Source organism: Gadus morhua, chromosome 9, assembly GCF_902167405.1.
Source record: "Gadus morhua chromosome 9, gadMor3.0, whole genome shotgun sequence".
Taxonomy (NCBI): Eukaryota; Metazoa; Chordata; class Actinopteri; order Gadiformes; family Gadidae; genus Gadus; species Gadus morhua.
In genome coordinates, this window is record NC_044056.1 from 17,533,341 (window position 1) to 17,557,987 (window position 24,647).

The following is a 24,647-nucleotide window of genomic DNA, read 5'->3' on the forward strand; positions in this document are numbered from 1 at the left end:
AAATACTACTGCTCAAAAACATTACTCTTCCCAGGACTGACTGAGTAACGTTAATAGTGTTATCAGGCTTACTACTCATTTCAGGAAGAGGAAGTGTATGGTTTCAGCTCCTTTCAACAAATTTATTAAGTAAAGTATATTAGGTTAAGAATTGTTGAGATAAGGCCACCCAATTTACATTGCTATTCAGCGATAGAAGAATCACTCGCATTGTTTGGAGCCGTGTATATATTCAACAGCGAGTTAAGGCCTGCCCCCCCGAATACTTTGACCCATCCACAAATAGAAAGCAAATGATCAAAGGTTGGTTATTTTGAACCAGACTGTACTAAAAAAAAGATGATCATGTTAAAAATAAAAAATCTTTCGTAGCAGTTGAACTAATTAACCAAAGCAAATAGACAAGGCATCGACCAAGTACTCATACTGCCAATCTGCCCATCAACATTTCATGCAGTATTTGTTATACCAGCTAAACTACAGGAATACAAACATCCATCCATTGTGGGCAACGGCAATCTACCCTAAATTAACTCAATTAAGTCTTTAGGGCTTCTGACAACTGGCGAGTGTGGTCTCAACTTTGTACGTGGTTCCCTTAAAAACTTTGATCTGAACGATTTTATTAATTAAGCACTTTATGTCCACAGGCAAAACACCTTACTGATACGGAAGTATCAGTTAATAGCATTATGTATTACATAATAAACCTAATAAACAAATAGGATGATGACAGCCAACCGTTTTTAGTCAGTTAAATTATGGAATGAAATCCACAAGTACATTTTACGTTATAACCTAAGTTGACGATTGGGCCACTTATGCCCATAGCTCTTATCATACAGCTTTTCAGTACGTATTTGAATAAAATAAATGGTCCATCTATCTAGTCTATGGGCAATGTTAGTGATAATTGGTCATCTTCTTGAGATTGCAACTTTCACATCCTGTTTGCGATCACATGAAATTCCATTGGTAATGTTTCACCTGTTGCTTAGGCACTTTAAGACGTCTGCATCCTATACCACAGCAGTTACTCACAGTGACACAAAAAACACAGAAACACTATTAAAAGTAAAAAAACAACTTTATTTACAAACCCCCCCTGTGACCACAAAAACCTCAATCCAATGACTACCGGGTAAAACCATGTCTGAGTATTGTGTCCAAAGGAAAGCATGAACACCCCCTCATCGGTGGGTGTGCCGATGGGGAGAATGATTTCAGAATATTTGTGGTTGAGGTTGGGAATTTCACAGGGCCAAACCAAATACAGCGGCTGTTGTCCGTCAGAATGCTTTAACCCACTTGTTTAGTCTGATCCATGGAAAGCTACCCTTAAAAGACGTGGCCCCAGCCCGGGATTAGGGCAGGGCATCAGTTTCTTGCTGACACCGACATAGATAAAGGCGCAACTTTTACAAGAGCCAACAGACAGCTACATTTTTAGTCATATCAGCTAACAATAACTCCAACAACAATTCATACATTTCTTTTGTCATACAAACCATGAATCAGTGTAAGTAAGTGTACAGCAGAGGGATACAGAGATTTATAGTCAACATAAGAAGCCTAAAAATTACATCCATGCTGGATCAATCATGTTTTTAAAAGCTTGTCCTAATAATCCTCAATTTTCATCATATTTGACACCTGGCAGCCACCACTTATTGTTTGGTAAATGGGGGGGTACAATTAACACATTTGGAACACAAAAAATATAGAAGAAAAAAAACAGTTCTGAATGATTTGATCAGAATGATCTGGATTGTTAATCCAGGTTAATTAAATAACAGAAGTCCTCTGAAGAAATCCGCCTGTTACCGGCAGATTTCTAAGGCCACCGTCCGTCCGTACGTCCCTGAACGCGAAAACCCAGAAGAGGGTCCCTGGACTCTTAGGACATTGAGCTGCTCTCTGCCTCTTACCAGTCCGTGTGTGTGGAACATGTGTCCGGGGCGCCTCGCCTGCTGGCTGTCCGTCCGTCCTGGCGGGCGGCTCCAGCCTAGAAGGCGTAGCGTGTTCGGATATCCTCCAGCTTCTTCGACACCTCCGGCGGCGTCCGGTCGAGCTCCTCCGCCACGCTCTTCTGCTTGTGAGGGTCCATGCTGTTGAACTGCTCACACAGGTCTCCATCAATCACGTTCTGGGGACGGCAGGAACAAGGGGCTACGACTTAACGCTACATGTCGATTGGAGGCCTTCAACCAAAAACATTTTATATTGGAAAAGAAGAATTTGGATTCCATGCCATATATGATTTTACAACATACTGTCATTTTGGGCCAAGTACAGAGTCAGCAGATGAGCAGTTGAATGTGACTTAAAATAACATTTACGGAAGAATCAACATTCCATTTTCAATATCACATTCACGTGAGGGAACGTTGAGGAGGAATTTCCTTGGGTTGAGCCGGAAGTAGCACTTCATCGATTCAGTTCCCTGTTGCCCAGGTCAGGCTAATCGCAGGCGTTTGGGAGGTTTTTAAAGTAAAAGTGTGCATTCATTTTATGGGCCATTGAGTGGCTACAAAGGCTGGCCTCGGGCATCTCTAGGCCCCGAGAGACGTGCGATTGACGTCAGTCACTCCACCAACGCTACAATGGGGCAGAGGCGTGCATAGCGGGTGATGTCATTGACCATGTGACGAGCCTAAGACACATAAGGGGATGAGTGCCTCGGCAGGAGGGACAAGAAACGATTGGGAAGCCATTCACTCTTAAAATCGTATGCAGGTGTCTGCACAGGCGTCTCAATGCATGGAAGGAGAACATTGAGCACAGCGAGTCCAAAAGGAGACAGACACACAAGTTTAGTTTTGTGTTTGGTTAAACAAACAGCAATTGACCCAGACCACGTTACTGACCTTCACTGGGAAATAGTAGGACCTGAAGCTGAGATGGTCCCGGCCACACAGGGGAGGGAACTCTGAGCGCATGTGCATCTCCAGATGCTGGAAGAAGTCATGGTCCTGGAAAGAGTCAGAGGGGAGACGGGTTAAACCGTCATACAAGCAGCCAAGGATACAGAGCCTGCTTCACTGTCCATCCTGGCATAGAATACGCCAATGTATGTCTGGGTTTTGTAGTGTCAATAGTAGTACAGATATACAGACGTTCAGCCAAGTGTCCGTCATTTTCGGTTATTCAACCCCCTGGGAAGACCTACCACCACTTACGTTGGGTGGGTGTGTGTGTTTCAACAGAACAGATCAGTCAGCCATTACCTCGTGTGAGGTGAAAGGGACCAGGATGCCGATGCCCCCGGACAGCGTAGTGTAGACGAGGGACTCTGACCCCCCAGGGATGAGAGTGGTCTTCTGCAGGGACAGCACAGTCTCTCCGATGTGGTAGTTCATAATGACCTCAGCCTGGGGGGCAAAAAGGAGGGGGGTGTTTTAGTGCATGCTTTTTGGCCGGTTATTGCATCATGACATGGAAGAGGGCAAAATTCAGCACCCATCAATGACCCTGAGGAAACGCCAGCGTAATACGATACAAAGGTCTCGTTCAATGCAATAGTTTCTTGGCCAATACCTCTGGTATTTGCAGATGTAAACACACAAACGCACACGTCATTTGCGCCGCTAATAGAAACATCAGTGACAATTTATCTACAAAAAGATGAGTTTATGGAATTATAATGAAATTCACACAAGATTATCTAATAATTCAACACTAAATAGTTAAATAAATGCCTAGTTTGAATAAATTAACCACTGACAGAATAACGGATGAAGGGGCTGCAGCTGACGGTGGCCAAGAAGTTGTTTTGGAATTTGAATCGCATAATCGACGAACAGCCGAGACAAACAAGAACTGGGTTTTGTTCATGTTTGAATCATGCATAAGTCGCTAGGAGGGTGGGCTTTTGTTCAAGAAAAGCCTCGAGAGCGTTCATGCGCAGCACTGAGTGAGCGTACTCACGCACAGTACCCCGAGAGACACCCGGCCCCCAGGACCCCAGCCACCACAGACCCAGCATCAACTAAACATGTCCAGGGATGGCTGACGGTCGGGGGAAAGCTACAACAGGTCATTACAGAGGAATGGGACACTGCTCTATGCAGACGTAGGAGTTTGGGTGCCAGAAGAGAACCGACACCCCCAACATAATGAGCAAAGGCCACAAAACTTGGAACTGTGGTTGGGATGGGTCTGAAAAAAGAAACTTGAACCAAAGCTGCATATAGTGCAAAGGGATATTGCTAAAGAAATGCGTGGGAATGGGAAACTTGCACAAGACACATCCCCTGCTATGCACAAGTGCATGGCTCGCAAAAAAAGACAATAAGTGACCTTTTTTAGCAGTTTCTCGGTAATGTGCTCAATTTTTGTTTCTGGGCATGAAATACGACTTCTTACTCATTTCATGTCCAAAAGCTTTGCCAGGGCTGGTAAGATGTTTCATCCCCCAGACACAAAGCTGACGGAAATGCAAGACACATCTGACCATATGCCACAAAGCTCTGCTAAAGGCTGACTGAGACAGACACACACACACACACACACACACACACACACACACACACACACACACACACACACACACACACACACACACACACACACACACACACACACACACACACACACACACACACAGAGAGAGAGAACGTGACGTTGCGGAGGAACTGCGGCGGGGCGGGTGTGGTACCTTCTGCGAGGCGCCGTTGAGAAGGCCTCGGTCCCACAGCGCTTTGTTCCCTGTGGGGTCCTCGTCCACGTCGTCACTGGTGTTTGGGGGGAGACGCACCTTGTGGAAAAAAACCAGAATAGAAGATATAAAGCTCTGGTGATGCGTCCATAAACAGCTCAGAAATCTTCGATCTTCAGAGGAACCTCTTGGTGGTAGTGACCGTATATATATTTTTGCAAGTCAGGAATCAGGATATTAACCGGGAATTAGACAGCAGTTCAAACACGATTCTGACTAAGATGAAGTTAAATAAGGAAATAAAATCGTTAATTGATGTGAAATATATGAGTTGAGATAATTCATTTGTTCACATAGTTGACCAAAAATAAAATTAAAAAAGGACACATGTAGCTGCAAAGAAGTATAAGGGCTGCTTAAACACAGCCCTTGCTTTTAATGTAATCCAGGAAGATATCTAATTGAATGCTAGAAAGTATTTGCTTGCACAGCTAATTAAATTCATCTGACCAAATTACACAGGAGGTATTTATTGCTCCAGTTTCGGCTCCACTCATCCTCTAAAGCAATTAAACCTCACGCAAAGGCTGAAGACACAGGCCCACTATCCCTCCTTCCCCCACCACAGCCTCCCCATCAACCAATACATATTCAATACTAGACATGTCGCCGCACATGCATTTTCTGAAAAAAGCATGGTTGCATGAGCCAACTCTTCGTGTGCTCAATAATCTGCGAGCTTGCCGATATGCTAATGAGCGTGCAAGCCAAGTCTCCATTCCCTGGGCCGCTTAGAGGCAGGCTTGTACTTGATTGAATAATTGGGCTGATCGTTAGTTTGGTTGCGAGTTATTGACAATAGGGTTGCCGCGGTGTGGACATTTTCACACCGAGTAATACACTCGTGTCAACACCGGTATTACCGAGCATAAGTGGTATAAACTTTGAAACTAGGTCAACCGCCATCTTCTCCGTCGACTCTCCTCTCACACTCGGTGACAGCGTCTGGCAGCGCACCAATTCTCGGTGACAGCGTCTTATAACGTTTTATTTTTTTAAGAAAAAAAACACATCAACAATAAAACTGCAAAGACAAACTGCAGAACTTTTTTTTTTTTTTTTTATAAATCAAATAGGCCTATAGATGACGGCGACTTGCATGCTCGTCTTAAAAAATAAAATATATGTAACTGTTGCCGGTGTTCAACACAGAGTGATCGGTGTTGGCCTCAACACCGGTAACACCGTATACTGCGGCAACCCTAATTGACAATTGATCCTGTTACGTCATTCTTTTCTTCGTCATCGCACAACTTTCCCCATTACCCAAGGGGGAATTCCTTTATGGGCCCGCCCATAGAGCTCTGGGATTCTCAGCAGCGGATTTATGACTGGGAAAAAATGGCGGCTCATTGCATAATATTTTTTCAGTGCAAATCTTCCATAACAGATTTTTTTAACAGAACCATTATACCATAAGGTTGGGCAGTATTCAGGACAATGTTGACAATTTTATGTCATTTGAGTTTACAGTTCTCACGATTTGTCCAAGGTTTTCCAAAACTATTAAGTAAGTAAGACAAATTTATCTCAACTGACTTATGGGTCCTTGAGGAATTAAGGTTCAGCATGTCAATTAAGATTCAAAGTTTCAATTGTTATGATAGGAATGGCGCACTGTACTGATGGATGTCGATTCTTGGCAATTTGTGTGGCTTGTACCGCTCCAAAAATGTAGGAGCAAATTTTCTTTCTAATTCAGCCTCAAAATGAGGCTGAATTAGAAAGAAAATTATAAAAGGACCCATAAAAATAGTTTGTCTTGCTTTGCATTAAAAAATATAATTATATTATATGGATAATTATAACTAATTCTTGTAAAAGAACAGTCAAACAAAAATCCTTTCCAATAAGACTACCGACCGATAAACAGTTTCAATAACAATCGTGCCACCGATCAAACCCTCACAACATCCATCCCTGCTTACGATGCTGATGTTCCCGAACTTGTCCGCCGAGGCCATGGTGTCGTAGTCCAGCAGGCAGGCGGTGGTCACCCAGCGGGGGTGCGTGTCGTCGGCGAACACGATCAGCTGGTTCTCGTTGCGGCGGTAGCGCACCCAGAACAGGCTCTCCTGCACGTCCGTCACGACCACGCGCTGCCCAATGGTGTGGATGCTGGTCACCAGGTTGGGAATGTGCTGGAGGTGTGAGTGCGTGCGAGAGTGTTGGGGGTTGGGGGGGGGGGGGGGGGTGGAAGAAGAGGAATTAAGTTAGCGGAGTGACGGCAGCCGAGTAGCAGTTGGCATCTTATGGAATAGTCCATCACAAAATCTTCATATCATCTTCATCATGTTGACCCGAGTTATAAATTAAAAAGGTCAACGTGAATAACTGCCATTGACTGAACAACCAGAACAGATGGACCACACACAAGATGCACAGTGCATGTTCAGTCATGGCAAGACAGCCATATAAGGTCCTAAAATAGGTGTGGCGGGTTCCCAACTGCTACATTTGATAATCAACTTTACCTTGTTCTCACACTTCCTAAGTAGTTTCTTCTTGCCAAGGTCGTAAATCCTCAGCAGTTTACCAACGCCCACCAGGACCCGCCCCTGGAATGGAGCAATGGCCAATGGCACGTCTTCCACCGGAGTCTGCCAATCAAAAACCATGACAACCAATAGTTAGCTGCAGACAAGATTATTCCATGTCATTATAAATGTCAGCAGTAATTGAATATACTCAAAAACATTTGCAACATTTCCATTATCGTATTTAACATTTAAGTGCCAAGTTGTCAGTGATAACATTTATATTTATATTTGTGTGTAGGGCATTGAAATCGTCCGTTTGATTTGATTGTAATTTAGAAAGAATAACAAAGAAAGAGGTTCTGTTAAAAATAGAGTGGCACCTAGAGCGGTTTCTTGAATGTTCTTAGCAAGAACAGTGTTACGGCTATGAAACCATTTTCCAGAGTCTTGGAGTGTTGCGACTAAGTTGGTTCTGTGGAAATGACCATAGGGCAGTATTGCAATTTCCCCATCATATTTGTTCCCGTTAAGCAGTGGCAAGACTGAGTAAACCATAAGCATGTCTCATTGTCTCAGGCTGTTGCTTAACACCGAGGTTATGGGGACACATTTCCGGCCAGCAAAGATAGTCTTGGTCTCAAACAAGATCAACAGAGGCAGCTTGCTAGATAGCAGGAATATAACAGCGTCACTGTGCGCTATAATTAAGAGATGTGGGCAAACAGAAATGTGCTGCCCTCGACCTTTAAACGGATGCTGTTTAGGGCTGTATAAATACACTTGACAGGTATGTCATCGGGGGAATGTGTCTGTGACCAGGAACTTGTACTTAAAAACTTGCACTGCTTATGGCTCACTTCCCATCTTAATCAACTTGAGTTAAGGAAACATGTGAGCTGAAAAAGCCCCCATGGCCATCAAGTTGCATGAGACCAATTTGGAAGAAGGGGAAGGATTGGCGGCATCCTGGGGAGAGAATCGATGCCTTTATTCAAACTGATATCTCAAGTCTCCATCTTTACTTCATACCGCTATACGTGGGCACAGATTGTGTTTCTGGACTGGAATCCGCCAAAATAAATTGTTTCACAGTTATGGCTGGCACTAAAGGCTGCCTCTCTGACATACGATTCCATCGGAAAAACACTTAAATTAGCAAATCTCGCAGAGGGCCGATGCTACGGCAGTTGGAGTTTCCTTAATGCGAGCTTTCTATCTTGGACTTTCTTAATGGGACTTTTTGTTATCAGTGCAATTTAAGGACTCAAAGTTTGCATTAATGTGCATAAATGTTATATATTGTTACATAACATTGAATCATATGAACGTTGATGGTGATAACACAGGGGTCGGTACCCACCTTGTGCATGAATTCCAGCTTGTCTCCTGCACTGGAGAGCCGGTAGGTGTAGATGAAGCCTCCGGCCACCGACCTGGGGTTGAGGATCATGTCTCTAGCAACGCCCACAAGAACAAACCAATCATCTCCGGTGCTGGCGAAACGACACACTGTCACACTGGAAGAGAGAGAGAGCGAGGGAGCGCGAGAGAGAGCGAGGGAGAGAGAGCGAGAGAGAAAAGCAAAGAGAGCATCAGCGTAAGACAAGGGTTTCCTGAAGCTGAACACATGCAAGGGATGTCGAGTACTTCAAAAGATATTGAAACATGTCCCCCTTGGGAATTAACAGTAGGATGCTGTACAAGTGCTTCAAAAATAAGTAAATATTGTGCATTCTGCAGTACAGCCAGTGGCAAATTCCTGACATCATTCAGAATATGGAAATAATGTAAAAATGAGTTTAGTGAAACCATGTCTTAAAATAACACATCAGTCTTGCAAAAAAAAAAAACAGCCGGTTGGCAAGAGATACAAGGTGGCGGTGCCATATAAGAACCAACAACAATGCATTACACACATTATAGGAATAGGAACACCGCTAAGGCAATTGGTTTTGATTGCCTTAGCAATCAATGGACCACCTTGTTTCTATAATTAGGGCTGACGCATGCACTGCATGTGTTAGCTCTAGCGGTGCGAGAGGTGACGTGGGTGTGGGCAGTGGGGGGTGAATGCACATGGGATCAGACGCCGCTGGCCTCACCTGAAGGCGGCCTCGTTCTGCTCCAGCTGCACCAGGTCCAGAGTGGTGCCCTGTATCGGGTTGATCAGGCGGACCAGCGAGGCCCACTGACCGGCCCCGGCTTTGGGAGCCCCGAAGATGGCTTCAGGCAGGTTCTCGTTGAGGAACGCTGCTGCCATCTCGGCAGCAAGTTCCCGTTCGTCTTCTCCGGCCGCCTCCACCATCTCCTGCACGACCAGAAGCATTGGATTTCAACCATTAGGCAATCAGATTTCGCTTTTTTTTCTAACAGTTTATTAATATTTCACATTGGGTGTAATGAATCAAAGTTAATATTAATAATATTTTTTTCACTTTTTAATTTAATTATTGAAATGAACAAACTTTTTTCACAATATTCAGATTTATTGAGATGTACCTGTATTATTCGAAAGCTGAATTTACTATACTATATTTTTCATAGATGTGCCGTCTAACGCAAGTGAATCTCAAAGCTATACACATCGCCAGCGATGCAAATATGGGTCATATTCACATAATCATCACACCAATGAAAAGCTGTCTTGGATTGACAGCTCTAGTAGAAACATTTTGCATGGTGCAGTTACAGACAAAGTCAATGCAAATACACAATTAGACACAAATTTCTCTCCAAGCGTCGCATCGCCCTAACTATATAAATAATCTCTACAAAGTCTGTTTCGCAAGATGCTAATCAATTCTATACACTGCATTAAGGGTTTACACACTCAGTCCATGCATCTTTTGCACGTACCTCTGCCATTTGCTGTTTCCTCTGAGCCTTGGTGGCCTCCGTGTAGGCGTTGTGGTCCGTCTCGATCACGATGAGGTTGTTGGTCTCGGGGTGGATCACAAACTTCCGGGGCGTGCACTGTAGAGGGAAGGCCACCTGGTTGAAGACCGCACCCAGCTTCTCCAAGGCCAAGATCCTTCAGGGAGAGAACCACATGGAGGATGAAGAATCAGACACTCTAACTCCATCTATAAGACCCTACACCATAACTACACCAGCAAATCTTAATCAGTCAACGACATGGGTAGACTTGCAACTGGAATCATTAAGATGTAAAACAAAAACTATTTCACAAACTAATAAGTCGTGTTTGTTTCACAATTATTACAAAATAAAAATCCATGTGCCCTCGATTCCATAATAAAAGAGAAAAGAGGATGAATGGCGGGGCTAGGCCAGGGAGTGTACCTGAGTGTGTTGGTAGAGATTGCAACAATGCCTTCTGGGCACTGCTCAGAGGCGAAGCCGGAGGCGTACTCCAGGGTTTCATAAGATAGTGGGGTCAGGTGAAACCGGGACTGGTAACAGTAGCTCAGCCAGGAGCGACTGGACATGGCCAGCACCTGTGAGGAAGAGGTGGGAAGGACGAGGAGAACTTTAATGGCAGCGAAGCATTTTCAACATTTGGTTTGGTGTCACATTCTTTTTTTTTTTTTTTCAAATTTCCAATTTAGTTTTTAATGTTTGTTGCAGGAAAACAAAAGTTACATATATAAAGAAAGAGATTCTAAACGAAAGGTTGTTCTTTAGGGTTAGAACTCAAAGGATGTCAGCGGCCACCCCAAGCCCCTAAGAGAAGTGTCTGTTCTCAGGAGCCATGGGAAGGGGCAGGATGAAGGGAGAGTCCCACAGCACCAGACAGGGGCGATGCGGTGGGATACCACCAGAACAATGACTCGCATGTGGGAAATAACAGTAATAGCACGACGGGCAAGCACCACGGGACTATTTGAGCTTCTGAAAATAAAACATGAAATGAGGAGGAATCCCTAGAGCAGATGGGCGTGCCAGACGCTTGGCGGGGAACTACACAGCTCGCCACAGGTCACTTCATGTCCCTTGGTTACTGGGGGTGAAAGGTTACGATTCGCGAATACGAGAGAGACAGCCAGAATCAAATAAATAGACGTACAGCTTCCTGTCCCTGCATCCGGACTCTGAAGAGCTTGACCGGTCGGGAGCCCAAGTAGCGTGTTCTGGTGTCAGAGAGGTCACCGGTCACTGGGTCCAGAACGGTTCTGAGGAGCACTCCATTCTACCAGAGGAGGGAAAATAACTGCATTAGAACACGTATTACGCATACAATTAGGATTTGAGACAACATGAGAGACGATCCAACATCAAGCAAGCAAAGCCTGGCCGATCTACCTGAAGTCCAATGTTCAGGTAAAGGAAGCCGATGGTTCCCTTCTCTCCCAGCTCGTCCTGTTTTTCAACGCCCCCCATCTCCACGATACAGAGTGACTCTGGTTGGGCGGGCAGGGCCTGCATACTCAGCGGCTGCAGACAGTCCTGGAATGAGAATGGATGAGATGGGGCTAGTCATTACTATGGCAACAAGCAAACGTTCAAACGAGACGAGTCGGTGTAGGATGTCTGACAATTCATTTTAAAAGGTTACCAATCTAGGCATGAGTGCATGCTTGTGCACAGAATAAAAACTAAAAGGAGGCTGTGGACTTGTTCAATGGTTCAAGTTGGTTCAGAGAAGAATGTAACTTTTCAAACAAAGATCTCAATCAGGACCACGTAGAGAGGTCAAATTTCAGGAGATCAGCTTAAGAAGGTCACAAGACCAATCACTACCAGCCAACTAGTTGACTAGTTTGAACCATGTCTGGACATCATTGAGCTCATGACCACATTCTGTCCCAACAGACGTCAAGATATTTATACAGATCAAATGTAGTGCTCACAATACATGACGAATGTCTATACAGAAACAACAATTGTTTCTATTGTATTGACTATTTCCCAGAATTGGCCATTTTCTTTGGGAAATGTCAAAGCAGTGCCAACTAAACGTTTGGCTTACTTGAGAATACGTAAATACTATGAAAAACATGGTAAAATAAGATCCACGAGTAATAACTTCAAAATGCATTTAATGCACGACACTCGGCCTCTGTCAAAGCCAAACACAAACCCTGGTCTGATCCAAGCTCAGTGCAGGAGCCACGGTCAGTTGGAGCCCTTGCTGCTTTCACTTTGATGGACAAGTATACGACCTTATGAGCCTGTGTATGGGTGGGTGCCTCCGACTCCCTAAAGAGAGGTTTAATACCAACCTCAGTCACCCGGTCAACTTCCCCTTTGATTGTGGGTAGGGGAGCCCCCAGTAACGCTTGTACCAAGAGCAGTAAAATGTAACTGCCAGTTCTCCTGTTCAGTGTCTTCTAAGAAGCCTGCCGTAACTCAGCGAGACAAGCAGCCTTGTTGATTGTCTTGTATTCTCGGTCAGGGAATAATCGGGTTGCGAGGTGGGGTGAAGCCCCGGCCTGCGTGCCACTTACCAGCGGGTCCAGGGAGATGATGCGGACCGTGTTGTCCACCAGGCCCACGGCCAGGAAGCGGGTGCGCTGCTCGCCGGGGGGAACGTTGGCCAGGCTCATGCAGACCACGTCGGCAGACATCTCCTTACGCTCTGTGTATTCATTGAGCTGGCCCGACTACGAAGCCAACATAGACAGACAGAGAGAGAGAGAAGAAGAAGATTAATGACAGACAGACACATTTGAGTTCATCAGCCAGAGAGACAGGAATTGTCAACACCATGAAACAAAAGCTACAAACCCCATAAAAATAATATATAATCATGTCTATGACATTACCCTAATAATACCAGAATAAAGCTGTGATCAGAGTGAATAGTTATTCTCTCCAAGTGGAAGTCAGAGAAGAGACATGAGAAACTCATCACTTCAACAGCACTCTTAATACTGACGTCATGAGGGCTGCTATTCTAAAAACATATTCTGTTCCAATAATAACTTAACAAGGTCATCTGGAGTAACCAGAGTCAGAGATGATGACTTTAATTAGCTGATGATTCCTAAAAACATAAAGTATACATTTGTAGTATGAATCAGAGTGGGCCTGATGTGCAGCAGCTTTAATTTGCCTGTTGCCAAAATGTCTAATAAAAGTAAAAGCTAAATCTGTAACTTACCGGGTCCATCTCAAAGTAGACCAGCTCGCCCCCAGTGAGGGCGATCACTACCTGCCGCTGGTTCACGGCACAGCGGACAATCGTCTTCTTCCCGGGGGTCTTCCACTCGTTCACACGCTTGTCGGCCCTGATGTGGCGGATGCCGTCAGGGTACACCTGGGAAGGAGGGATTAGGAACAGGATGGTGAATAAATAACATGCCCCCCCCCCCCATCATCACAGCGATGGCTACGTCACATTTCGCAGAAATGCAGACTTTAAAGACGCCGTCAGTCGGGGTAAACCTCCTCTCAAGTGTTGAACAGTGTCAAGTGGGAGCCTTGGCTGTGCCCTTCTAGTCAGTTGGTTGTTATTCAAAGGGAGCCTCCAGGTGTGTTCCACTCACCTGCACCAGGGCATCCTCGCCTAGCAGCGAGCAGGACAGTGTGGGGGTGGTTCCCAGGAACCCAGAGTCTGTCACCTCCTCGACCGTCTCTCCGATGGACAGGACCAGCGTGGCGTTGACGAAGGACACGATGATGTAGGCGTCAAACTCGTCTGTTGGAGGGACCATGTGGGAGAGGACGGAGAAAAAGAGACAAAAGGCCAAATTTGAGTTCAGCAAACAATACAATTGTTGTTGCAAGCGGAAAAAGAAGCAATGGATTGAGGGGAGAGTTCAGAACCTCGAGGCTCCCGCTTCCTGCTATCTGGATTGATGATTACTACCTATAGGTTTATTAATTATTAAAGGTTTATAATTATAGGTTTATAAATGTACTTTACCACTTTGGATGCAATAAGAGCAAACGTGTTATTGCCGCTATGTCGTACAAAATATACATTGGCCATGATGACTATAACAAAGCTCCCGATTGTGATTGGTTAAGCTGATCTATTCACTGGCTAGATCTGTAAAAACGGACTCAAATAAAATTAATTAATTTACAAAATGGAACTTGCTTCGTATGTGTACAGTCCCCTTTAGCTCCAATTTGTAATTAGTTTTATTGACGTGGGGAATAATGATGCTCAATGTAGAATGACTTTCATTGTTGGTTTCATGAGTGGTAGTCATCATGTTTACAGTAAACAGCCTCAAACTTGTTATTCTCTGTTCTCCGCCACTGCCACTTAAAACAATGAGGCGGCCATCCAAGCATCAGAGCAGCTCATTAGCATAACTCCACGCACGTCCGATTTTAATTTATATAGACTTCAGGCACAGGCACAGGTTAAAGTAAAGTTACCTCTCTTTCAAGATTAAACAACAGCTCCCCCTAGTGGGCATAAATATTAGCAAGAAATAGTCTTGCTAATAGAGTCACCAACGAATGAGGATCGGGAAATCTCTGATGCATTGATGATAATTAGACGTTACCTTCAACGTGTCTGCGCACTGTCCACACAGCGTTGGGATTACCGGGCAACTCGGACACAGCCATTTCTGACACCTGAAACCGAGGACAAAGGAAAGGAAACCCAAGAAGATCCGATTAATGAGCAGACATGTGCTGATGTTTCGTGGTACGGGGCTACCCTGCAGGTGTCAGATAAAAAAGATAAACTCCTCACATTACATTCAGAGAAGAGACATGAAAACTCATCATTTGATGCAGCCATGAGAGCAAGTTAGGATGTGCTCATAGAGAGATGTGTGTACCTCCAGTCCATGCCTGAGGACTCTCAGGGTAGACTTGGGACCTCTTCCACAGGCAACATACAGCTGAGGGGTGTCCTCGTTTGCCAAATCAGCAATCTGAGACAAAAAAAGGGGGAAAAGAGTAATTTTACGTTTTCATGCGGTTGTCTGTTTTGTGCAGTTCATAACATGACACGAAATTTCTCGAGACAGGAAAATTGCTCCAAACAGCCCTGACCAGATTCATGCCACCTAAAAGGTCACAAGGTGCACGTTGTGTAAACTCACATTATTCCTCTGCGTTATCTCCAGAGGACTAAAAATATATAACCATTTCTATGACATTACCCTATTAACAATGACTTAACTAGACCAACAAGGTTAAGATACACAGACAAAAGGGGACACATGCAGGCCGACATGACCGCCAGATTAAAGCTGTGATCAGAGTGAATAGGTGTTCTCTCCAAGTGGAAGTCAGAGAAGAGACATGAGAAACTCATCACTTCAACAGCACCATTAATACTCTGTCATGAGGGCCGCTATTCTAATATTTATTTCTGTTCAAATAATTATTTAGACAAGGTTACCTGAAGTAACAAGGGTCAGACATGATGACTTCAATTTGCTGACCATGTCCAAAACCATAAAGTAGTTTCCCCCGGAAAATGTCGCACGACTATTGTTTTCAACAGTATCACCAATCCATTGTTTATCTTTATTTTTTTATACCTGATGGAAGTATGTTTTCTTTCCCTACAAGATTTTGTACTTTGTTAATGCATAATAATTAAAAAATATTTATAAAAATATGTATATACTTATTTTATTTTTTCTCATTGGTTGTCAAGGCGGGGCCCTATTGTTTTTAAGGCGGCCGCCTTAACCATACTGTGCTGGCGGAAACACTGATAAATTATACATTTGTAGAATGAATAAAAGTGTGCCTATTGACAACACCGCCTTAGCAGCAGCTGTGGTACGAGATAGTCCAACATATTGGCAATAGCAGGCACACAGACCACACACACACCTGGCAGGACATGATGGGCGACAGGTTCTCAGATTCATCCACCAGCACCAGGTTCTTGAGGGGGCGGGGCTGGAAGAAGAAGGTGTCCCCTTCCTCCAGAGGCATGGCTGAGGAGAACTCTGGCTCCTCATCATCGTCGCCCAGGTGAGCGATCTGGTACAGGTAGCTGGACAGGCAGGGCAAAGGCCAGATGTTTAACGTGTTGTTCATTAGAGTAACAATACCATAATAAGATTACATACAATATCATGTCTCAAAAGAGGTCATAAGGTGCACGCTGTGTAAACTCAAGGGTTATACCACGAGGATTTATACAATCGTCAACACCATGAATCAAGAGCTACAACCAACACCATGAAACAAAATATACAACCATGTCCATGACCATATCATAATAACAATGACTTAACTCATTTGAAAAGACACTCAAAAGGGTACAGAACCATGACTGCAAGAAAAGATTAAAGCTGTGATCAGAGTGAATAGTTATTCTCTCCAAGTGGAAGTCAGAGAAGAGACATGAGAAACTCATCACTTCAACAGCACTCTAATAGACTCTAATTACACCATTATAAAATAAAATATTGAGATTATGACACAGAATGGACTGCGTCACAAATACATGAATAAAAAAAGAAAGTAAAAGGATACTTACTGGTTTCCAAACTCGGAAGACACAAACAGGAAGCCAGTTTTGAGGACACACATGGCCGTTGCCACGGGGATGGTGTCAAAATACTTCATCCTGATTTCCGTAACCTAGAAAAAAAAGCCTAGTTATTAGAAGCCTTTGGGAAGAGGTTGAATGACCACTACTGAGCTTGTTCAAGTTCAGTATTCAGAAAATACAAACGTTTCTAGGAAACCACCAAATTCCTGTGCGTAGGGACAGAAGGCACAGCTGTGTCCCTAGCTCTCTAAACGGGAAAATTAGTTGGCATTTCTTCAAAACGGACACTGGTCTTATAGCAACCGCAGGCAAACTTAATTTATAATCAAACTTAATTTATAATGCAACTTTAAAAGAATTAAGGTACAATATATTCTAGCGTAACATTGAACATAATCTAGCCGGTGACAGGTAGACTGAAGCCGAACGGTACTTCATGCATCTGGTCGGACACTTTGACATGCGTTACTCACAAGGGGATATTTTGCAATCTACAATGGCTGACTTTAGACAATGTAACTTTGTAAAGCACCAGCGTCGACAGCTTTACGCTATCAAAGCACACCAATGTTAATCAATGAGCCTGCGTGTACAGTGGAAAAGACTTCAGGTCTTCTCGGTTAGCATGGACTGGGTTTAAAGTTGATGTTTTTTTTCTGCAGCCCAGTTTGCATGTTGGACGGTAAGGGACAGCTGAAGTCCAGGGTATTAACAACCCCCACCATCCATTGCAGCCCAGCAGCAATCTACCTGGTGACAGGTAGATTGCTTAAATGGACTTCAATGCCTTGCAACAAGAAATTGGTAGCATGAATCCCAAACAAACTAAAAGCTAAGGATCCAACTCTTCCAGATAGGGGGGAAAGTTTTGCTCATTTGGAAGTCTTGTTTTTAGTCTGGACCCTCTGGCCTCAATACCCCCCCTCCCCCACACAATCTCTTCCGTGGGCAATGTAAACTCACCATCTCCTCATCCGTCTCCAGTGTAACCTTAAAGATATCCCCCTGCTCCGTCTGGGCCAAGAAGAAGAACATGGACTTGGTCTTGTGGGTTGCCGAGCACACGAATATCATTCCCCGCTCGGGGTCGTCCAGATCATTCTGCAAGGCCACACAAAGGAGAGATACAGAACAAAGAGCGATTAAGAATGAGCAGCAGGGCTTCATTGACTGTTGCTCGATCATATAAAAGTGGGGATGAGCTTATCGGCATCCGCTGCGGATAATATTGGTATGATTTTAGCAATTCTTCCCAGAATGCAGTTAGGTGAAACTTACGATAATGACTTCAAATCTGTGGAAATCTCTGCATTTTCTTCGGAGAATACCATTTTAGGTGCAGCTCAAAACAACAAACATGAAAGGTATTTTGAGAGGGTCACACTGCGTTGATCAGCTTCAGAGCTACAAAGGAATTCCCAAGGATCAACTGTTAACACAAGGGTTGCTCCTTGAGGATGGTTGATGCAATGAATGAAACAAAATAAATACAAAGTTTTTATTAAACATTACTCTCCTTAAACAGCCCTTGACACAATTGACAATAGCATTCTTCATCATCTCGAACACCATGTTGGCATCAACGGTGCCTCTCTTTTCTGGCTTGGATCTCATCTCACATATAGAACGTCATTTTTTTTCTCTGAAGACTCAAAACACTGCACCCTAAGCTTTGGTCTCCCCTGAGGGTCTGTCCTTGGTCCACTGCTCAATCGACATGCTTCTCTGTGATATTATTCACCGCTCCTGAATAAGCTTCCACTGTAATCCGGACAACACTAGAATCTACATTTCTATAGAATCAAACATGAAACTTGCATGATTGCCATTACAAAATGGATGTCCCATAACTACTTGCCGCTCAACACAGGGAAAACAGAGCTGATAATCATTAGGAACAGGATGGTGAATAAATCACCTCTTCCTCTTAAGGGCACACAGATCCAGGGGCGACAAGCAACTTAAAAAAATAAAATCTTTTTTCACGTCCATTGGCTGACATAACAGACATTTATTTGGCATTTTGGTTAGGTCTGTTTTTTCTGCCCCTCACAAACAATCTCTGGCCATGGTACTGGGCCCTCTAGCAAATGCCATTCTGCATCTCGCTCACTTTTTCAACTTTCCTCTTCTGTCCTCATCCTTCTCACCGTTGGAGCAGCCTAATTTCCCTCACTCTTCACCTGAATCATCCCCTTCTTACCCAGACAGACCCTTCTACAAGAAAGCGCACACAGGATTACCATCTCTTAACCTGCTTTTAGCCTAACATACAATACAACAGTCTTACTTGAGGTTAGTGTAGTGAAGCTCCTTTCAGTTGAAAGTGCTACAAATGACTGCTTGTTATAACCTCTTGCTGCCACTGTACAAGCTCACCATGTCTCACAACCTCAGTAACATCAGGAGAGATGAGGGACCTGTTGCTGGTCCACTCTCTGTGGCTGTTTCTGAAACTAAAGGCCATGCGTCTCATGATGTCATGCTTTGCTTGGCTTTTTATTTATGTGCTACATGCGTCATATGTCAAAGGCATAATGCTGATTAATTTACGATATTGAGTAATTCATGATAAATATAATGCTATTAGGCTCCAAGCTAGATTCCTCGCCGACTGCTTTCCTTCTAAACAACTGCTGATATTAGCTTAAACCATTCTCAAGCCATGGCTCTTAATGTGACTGGATGCCTGGTTTGTATCGGTGAACGGATGACTGGAATAATGTGAGGGTTTCCAGCCCGCTCACCGTCCACTCCAGTGGACGCGAGCCGTTTCCCCCTTCTAATTAGTTTTTTCCTTGCCCTCTCGGGGGCTAGGATTAGGGGGGAAGGGATCATTAATATAGGGCTTGTTAAGCCCTTTGAGACTGTGAATGTGATTAAGGGCCAACAAATAGTTTGACTTAAATTGTCTTGTTCTAAGAGCAGCCAGGTTTAACCTCTTTAGCCTATACACCTGGTTTAGCCCTGCCCACCCCGATTTAAAATACTTTATAAGGTAGTTAAACACATGACCAAGTATTCATGGGGCACACCTCTAGAAATATCCTCCAGAGTCCATCTAAACTAGATTTGGCACTAGATGCTACTCTCTAAAACACAACATTTATTACAGACAAATAGAAAATTCCACTTGCTGTGTTCTAGCTTAACTCAACTCTAACCAGGTGGTGTCCACATTGAATATTTCACTTGCGTTATCTTTTTTGTACAAGCAAAACCTCTTATATCCCATTGTGCAGAGAAATACTCCATTTACCTTTGGTATCTTATTTTCTGAATAAAATTAGTGGTAAGTAGGTTCAAAGACATTGACATAAGAGTACACAACCATGCACACATGAAAGCAAGAATGAAGCTGTGATCAGAGAAATTCGTTAATTTCTCCACATGAAAATCAGAGAAGAGACATGAGAAACTCATCACTTCATCAGCAATCATAATACTCTGGCCGTCAGGGATAATTGCATTTAGGGCTTTTGATAATATTCAAATACTTCAGATAGTGCCTATCACAAGTGAACCAACCTATTGTATACAGCCTCATCAACAAGACATTACCGGCAACGAAGAAGGCTTTGGGCTACTTAATGATACCCTGCTCCAAAACTGTAAAAATTAATGACTTTTTAGTAGTTTGGTTTACTATTTCTTCGAGTACTCTAACTCGAATACACATTGCCATTCGAGTTAGTTGAGTTGAGGCAACTAGTGCTGGTTTCAGCACTAGTTGCCTCAACTCATGGTCTAAACATTGGACAGATTATCCAATGGCACACAATCCTTACCCTGCGTCTTGGGATAGGACAGCGGATGTCTGGCTGGTCTCCAAAGTTCTTGTAGGTGATGTAGTTTTCAGAGCAGATCAGAACGCCACTGGGACCATCCGCACCACCAGGCACTAGACAAGAAAGAACACGTTAGTTTTGTTTGATATTGAAGACAGTTCTTTTTGTGTGCAACAAGCTTAGGGCTTTTAATTGAAACTCCAACAAAGAATGTCTTCCTTGTTCTTTCAGGCAAGTAATATTTTTAACTGCTTGTTATACGTCACATTTATTCACAAACGTTTAAAATTTGGGTATGATAATCACAACGGCCTATTCTGCTTCAGAAAGCACAGTAGATTGGGTTAAGGGATGTATTTTCAGTCAAAATTTTCAAAAATGAAAAACCGCTTACCAGTAATGAGGAAGTTCCCGTGCTCCTCCAGGGCTTCGCTGTACTTGCGGACCACATGGTTCAGACCGAGGTCCAGTTCATAAAAGGTCAGAGTCTGCTGGGTATTGGCTGCTGCCTCTCCAGTAGGGTCGTTGTCAGCTTCCTGAGAGAAGGAAATGAGAACCGTTAGGGTCGTTGGCTGACTACCATAACGGAGGATTTTCCTATCCAAATAAATACAGCAATTATCTTTTGAGTATTTAAGAGAACTTAAATATTAAGACTGTTGCCTTCACCCTTACTGCAGCATGTTTTATGGTCTTGAAACAAGAAGAAGCAATGTGCTACAGAGACTACAAGAAGTTACCTCAAGCATCTGAAGGAGCCAACAAAGGAAACATCAACTGAAAGGACTGGACGGAACATTAAGTGGCCAGGTCACAAAAATCTCCATTATAACATTACAATATTTGAAGTAGACCAGCACTCTTTGAAAAGATACACTGAAAAAGTGTACACATCCACGCACACAGGGAAGTCAGAATGAAGCTGTGATCAGAGAAAATAATTATTCTCTCCAAGTGCAAGTCAGAGAAGAGACATGAGAAACTCATCACTTCATCAGCTAATTTCTTTCTTCCTGTTCGTCAAATAATAATTGTGATACATCTCTGGTTATATCAGTTGTCACCAGAGTCCAACGTGATATATTAAATTTGCTGACAATAACTTGCCTGACACAGAATAAAGTATACATTAATATGCACTACTTTTTATATAAAAGAAGAGTTAAGAATCAATGGTTTTAGCCTCACCTCATAGTCCATCTCCAGGCAGGCAAACATGGGGTTCTCAAAGCCCACGTCCACCCCCACCACATGGTAGACCAACGTGTTGGCCTTGTGGGCCTCCAGAGGGGAGGAGATGGTCAACCTTGCCGCCGCGTCTCTGTTCAGAATGTACACCAGCTTCTGTTTTTCAATTGCACCTGGGGAAGAAGGGAGTAGGAGTAGAATAATACGATTAACACACGGGTACGCCATTACCGCAGAGAATCCTTTCTACAGGAAAAGGTAACTACACGCACACATTGCAGTTTTTCTTGCGTTTCATGCGGCTGGCCGAATGCAAAAGTACAAGTTGCAAAAGCTCAGCAAGCTACATTGCATAGTTAAATTAAGCACCGCTAAAAACAACTGTTATTAGTTGTATGGGCTGGCGCTCACAATACTGCAGACTAAAGCCCATTATTAATATTAAATATGTACCTAGAAACGGTACGGTATAATCAGTATTATGCATTGCCAATGCCACCATCCGCATGCGTTTGTTCAACATTCTGTCTACTAGACAATATTCTACAAATTACCCTTTCCAAGTAATTAATATTGGGCACAAAAAATATATAATATTAAACCTCTCGACGGTATTAATATAATCACTAGCTAGGTGGTCCATGGCGATGGAGAGCATTGAATAACGACTAACATTGTACGAAAAGGCGACAATTTCAATTTTGTATAAACAAATAAATCAGTTTAACCAATCACATTGCAGTATCTTTGTCAACAAGTGGAACGCCCTGTAACCTATGACTTACCAATCATGACAGCTCTGCCTTTGGGGTCCACAGCCAGGAACTGACCGGGTACAATGCGTCTGCAACCACTCTTGCCAAAAGTCTCCTGGTGGATCTTCTCAAACATGTTTTTTGAGGAATGGTATTCCAGGATGACGATCCGACCACTGTCACTACCTACCACAATGTAGTCTGAAATGCAAATACAATCCTGTGTTAAAAGGTGTCTGCTGTCTGATTATGATTACTGACAAATTTGGGTAAAAAAAAAAAAAGAAGTTAAGAAAATAAATACGATGAGTATTTCAAACAACAACATGACTTCATGTATTATAACAATCGTAAATTACAGATATTGATCTGGACAACATGTCTCATGCCAGTGTAACATACCTTTGGTTCCTCCAGTGAGTCTGAAGGCCATCAAGGACCTCACGATTCCGAACACTTCCATCGTAAGCAGGGTGTGGACTTTCCCTGTGTTGGCATCAGGCCGCAGCAGTTCAAGAATTTTCCCGCGAGAAACGACAATCTCCTGCATTTTGGTGCCTATAGGAACAAAAAACATCACACTCAGTTACCAACTGCACTAACATTAATTCAATAGGGACATACTATGAAAGTTTCAAAAAGCTACCAGATACAAAGGGTCACAGTTTGAATCGACAGCAAGCATTCAACACTTGATAGAGCAAACAGGAAGTCCAATCATCATATCCATTTTGTTATAAATCTGAAAAGGGATCAAAAGGTAATCGTAGCATGCATTTTGCTGCTGTCCACCCGATTTCCCCTTGAGTGATTAATAAAGTATTATGTTATCAACGGCTACTTATCTTTAGCTTATGTGTTAACATTTGGTCAGATATAGCCTGACTTGATTGATATACGTAGTTTGATTAGGCTCAAACATTGCTCCACAGTTTGAACTGAGTATACTCCGCTTGTATTCAAAGTTGTATTACGCAGTGACCAATGCCATAACTCTTTTGGAATTGGAAGCTAGGTATTTTGGAAGCCAATATTATGTCTACCAATATATCAATGACACTTATCTCTCATGAAAAACATATTTCTATGTAAACAGCAGGCTGCGTTCAATTCACAACTCATAATAGAAAACAAACACAGAATGTATGAAACGCAGGCCAAAGTAAGGGGCGACAAAAACATCAACAGCCCAGCTATACCCCCGTTATATACCTGAGAAGTTGCCATGGATGGCATGCGAGATGCCAGTGGCACGCTGCAAAGTGATGTTGTACAGAAACATGGCTGCCTACGAGAAGGTATCCAAAGTAGGTCTTCAGGAGCTGGCCACAGCCCTCACTTAACAGGTCCAAACTAGAGATGCAAACAGAAGGACACGACAAAATGAAATCAGCATTGAGAAGATATATGGTTCTGTGTTTGTATAGTTATTGGGGATTTGATAATCTTGTTTTCCAACGTTGCATAACTAATAGTCACTTTGGCTCGATTGTGTAATTATGCAATGTTGGGATATGTGTCGTTGAATATTAGAGCATCATGAAAAAACAAAATACAGTTCACTAACTGAGTTTTTGCTGTATGATGCCGTAGAATACATGTGTGATATGTTCATCTCGGATGCAAGCTATTTCCCCATTAAGTAACCGCTAAAAACTAGTTTGAATACTGCGTCTGAATATTGACGTGAACTTGCCCGATTTCCGTAACAAATTTGCCATCTCAAAATACTTAAGCGTATAGAAACCGCAGTTTAATAATTGCGGTTTATTGTATTGTTCAGGATAAACCCCATATCTTGTTAAATAGCTCGATATTGGGCTAGCTAGGTCCATTCATACAAAGCGACCCATCCAAAATAGATACATCTGTTACTACAAATATATTCGAAATCTATGGGAAATAATCAACGCATAATACATTCCATGCATAGTGGATACCGTGAGTATAAATAATATAAACTTTTTACCGTTGCCAATGAAAGGATGACTTAGATTTCAAGTTGATTAGAAATCATTCCCAATAATAACAAGTAAGCCTACGACAAATTAAACGAATGGCGGCCGTTTCGGGGTCCTTCGTCAACAATAACGTCGTCATACACTAATAGAGTGGCCAGCACTCGCCTGATGGATATTCTATAAATGTGTGTGACCGTCATATGTAAACTCTCCTGTAGATGGCAGCATTATTTACCGCTCTCAAAATGCTTTTGAAGTGTAGACTTTGCTGGCCATACGTTTTTAGGTTGTGTATTGCAAGAATCTTTTTACATTTGAACATTTGAAAATGGTGGTATAAATTGTAAGAATCACGTTACGTATTTACTCC

General features: G+C 43.1%; 1 protein-coding gene and 3 non-coding genes across 4 annotated transcripts; all 4 read right to left on the bottom strand.

Moving 5' to 3' along the window:
- Nucleotides 1-1,068: 1,068 nt before the first annotated feature.
- On the bottom strand, nt 1,069-24,413 carry sf3b3 (splicing factor 3b, subunit 3). The gene is made up of 27 exons (XM_030365890.1): nt 24,286-24,413; nt 23,529-23,669; nt 22,719-22,874; nt 22,347-22,517; nt 21,562-21,734; nt 20,768-20,909; nt 20,374-20,486; nt 17,549-17,686; nt 16,571-16,674; nt 15,916-16,081; nt 14,904-14,999; nt 14,622-14,694; nt 13,647-13,798; nt 13,262-13,417; nt 12,606-12,761; nt 11,461-11,604; nt 11,225-11,347; nt 10,501-10,655; nt 10,054-10,228; nt 9,300-9,505; nt 8,558-8,714; nt 7,192-7,317; nt 6,646-6,858; nt 4,658-4,756; nt 3,228-3,371; nt 2,868-2,972; nt 1,069-2,146 (listed from the first exon to the last, which is right to left on the bottom strand). The coding sequence occupies exons 2-27, from the start codon at nt 23,596-23,598 to the stop codon at nt 2,006-2,008; spliced, it is 3,654 nt and encodes a 1,217-aa protein (XP_030221750.1). The 5' UTR covers nt 23,599-23,669; nt 24,286-24,413; the 3' UTR covers nt 1,069-2,005.
- Nucleotides 14,781-14,859, bottom strand: LOC115551700 (small nucleolar RNA SNORD111). The gene has a single exon (XR_003978198.1). It is a non-coding gene; the product is annotated as a small nucleolar RNA SNORD111 (small nucleolar RNA).
- On the bottom strand, nt 19,944-20,019 carry LOC115551702 (small nucleolar RNA SNORD111). The gene has a single exon (XR_003978200.1). It is a non-coding gene; the product is annotated as a small nucleolar RNA SNORD111 (small nucleolar RNA).
- On the bottom strand, nt 21,293-21,374 carry LOC115551701 (small nucleolar RNA SNORD111). The gene has a single exon (XR_003978199.1). It is a non-coding gene; the product is annotated as a small nucleolar RNA SNORD111 (small nucleolar RNA).
- Nucleotides 24,414-24,647: the final 234 nt, after the last annotated feature.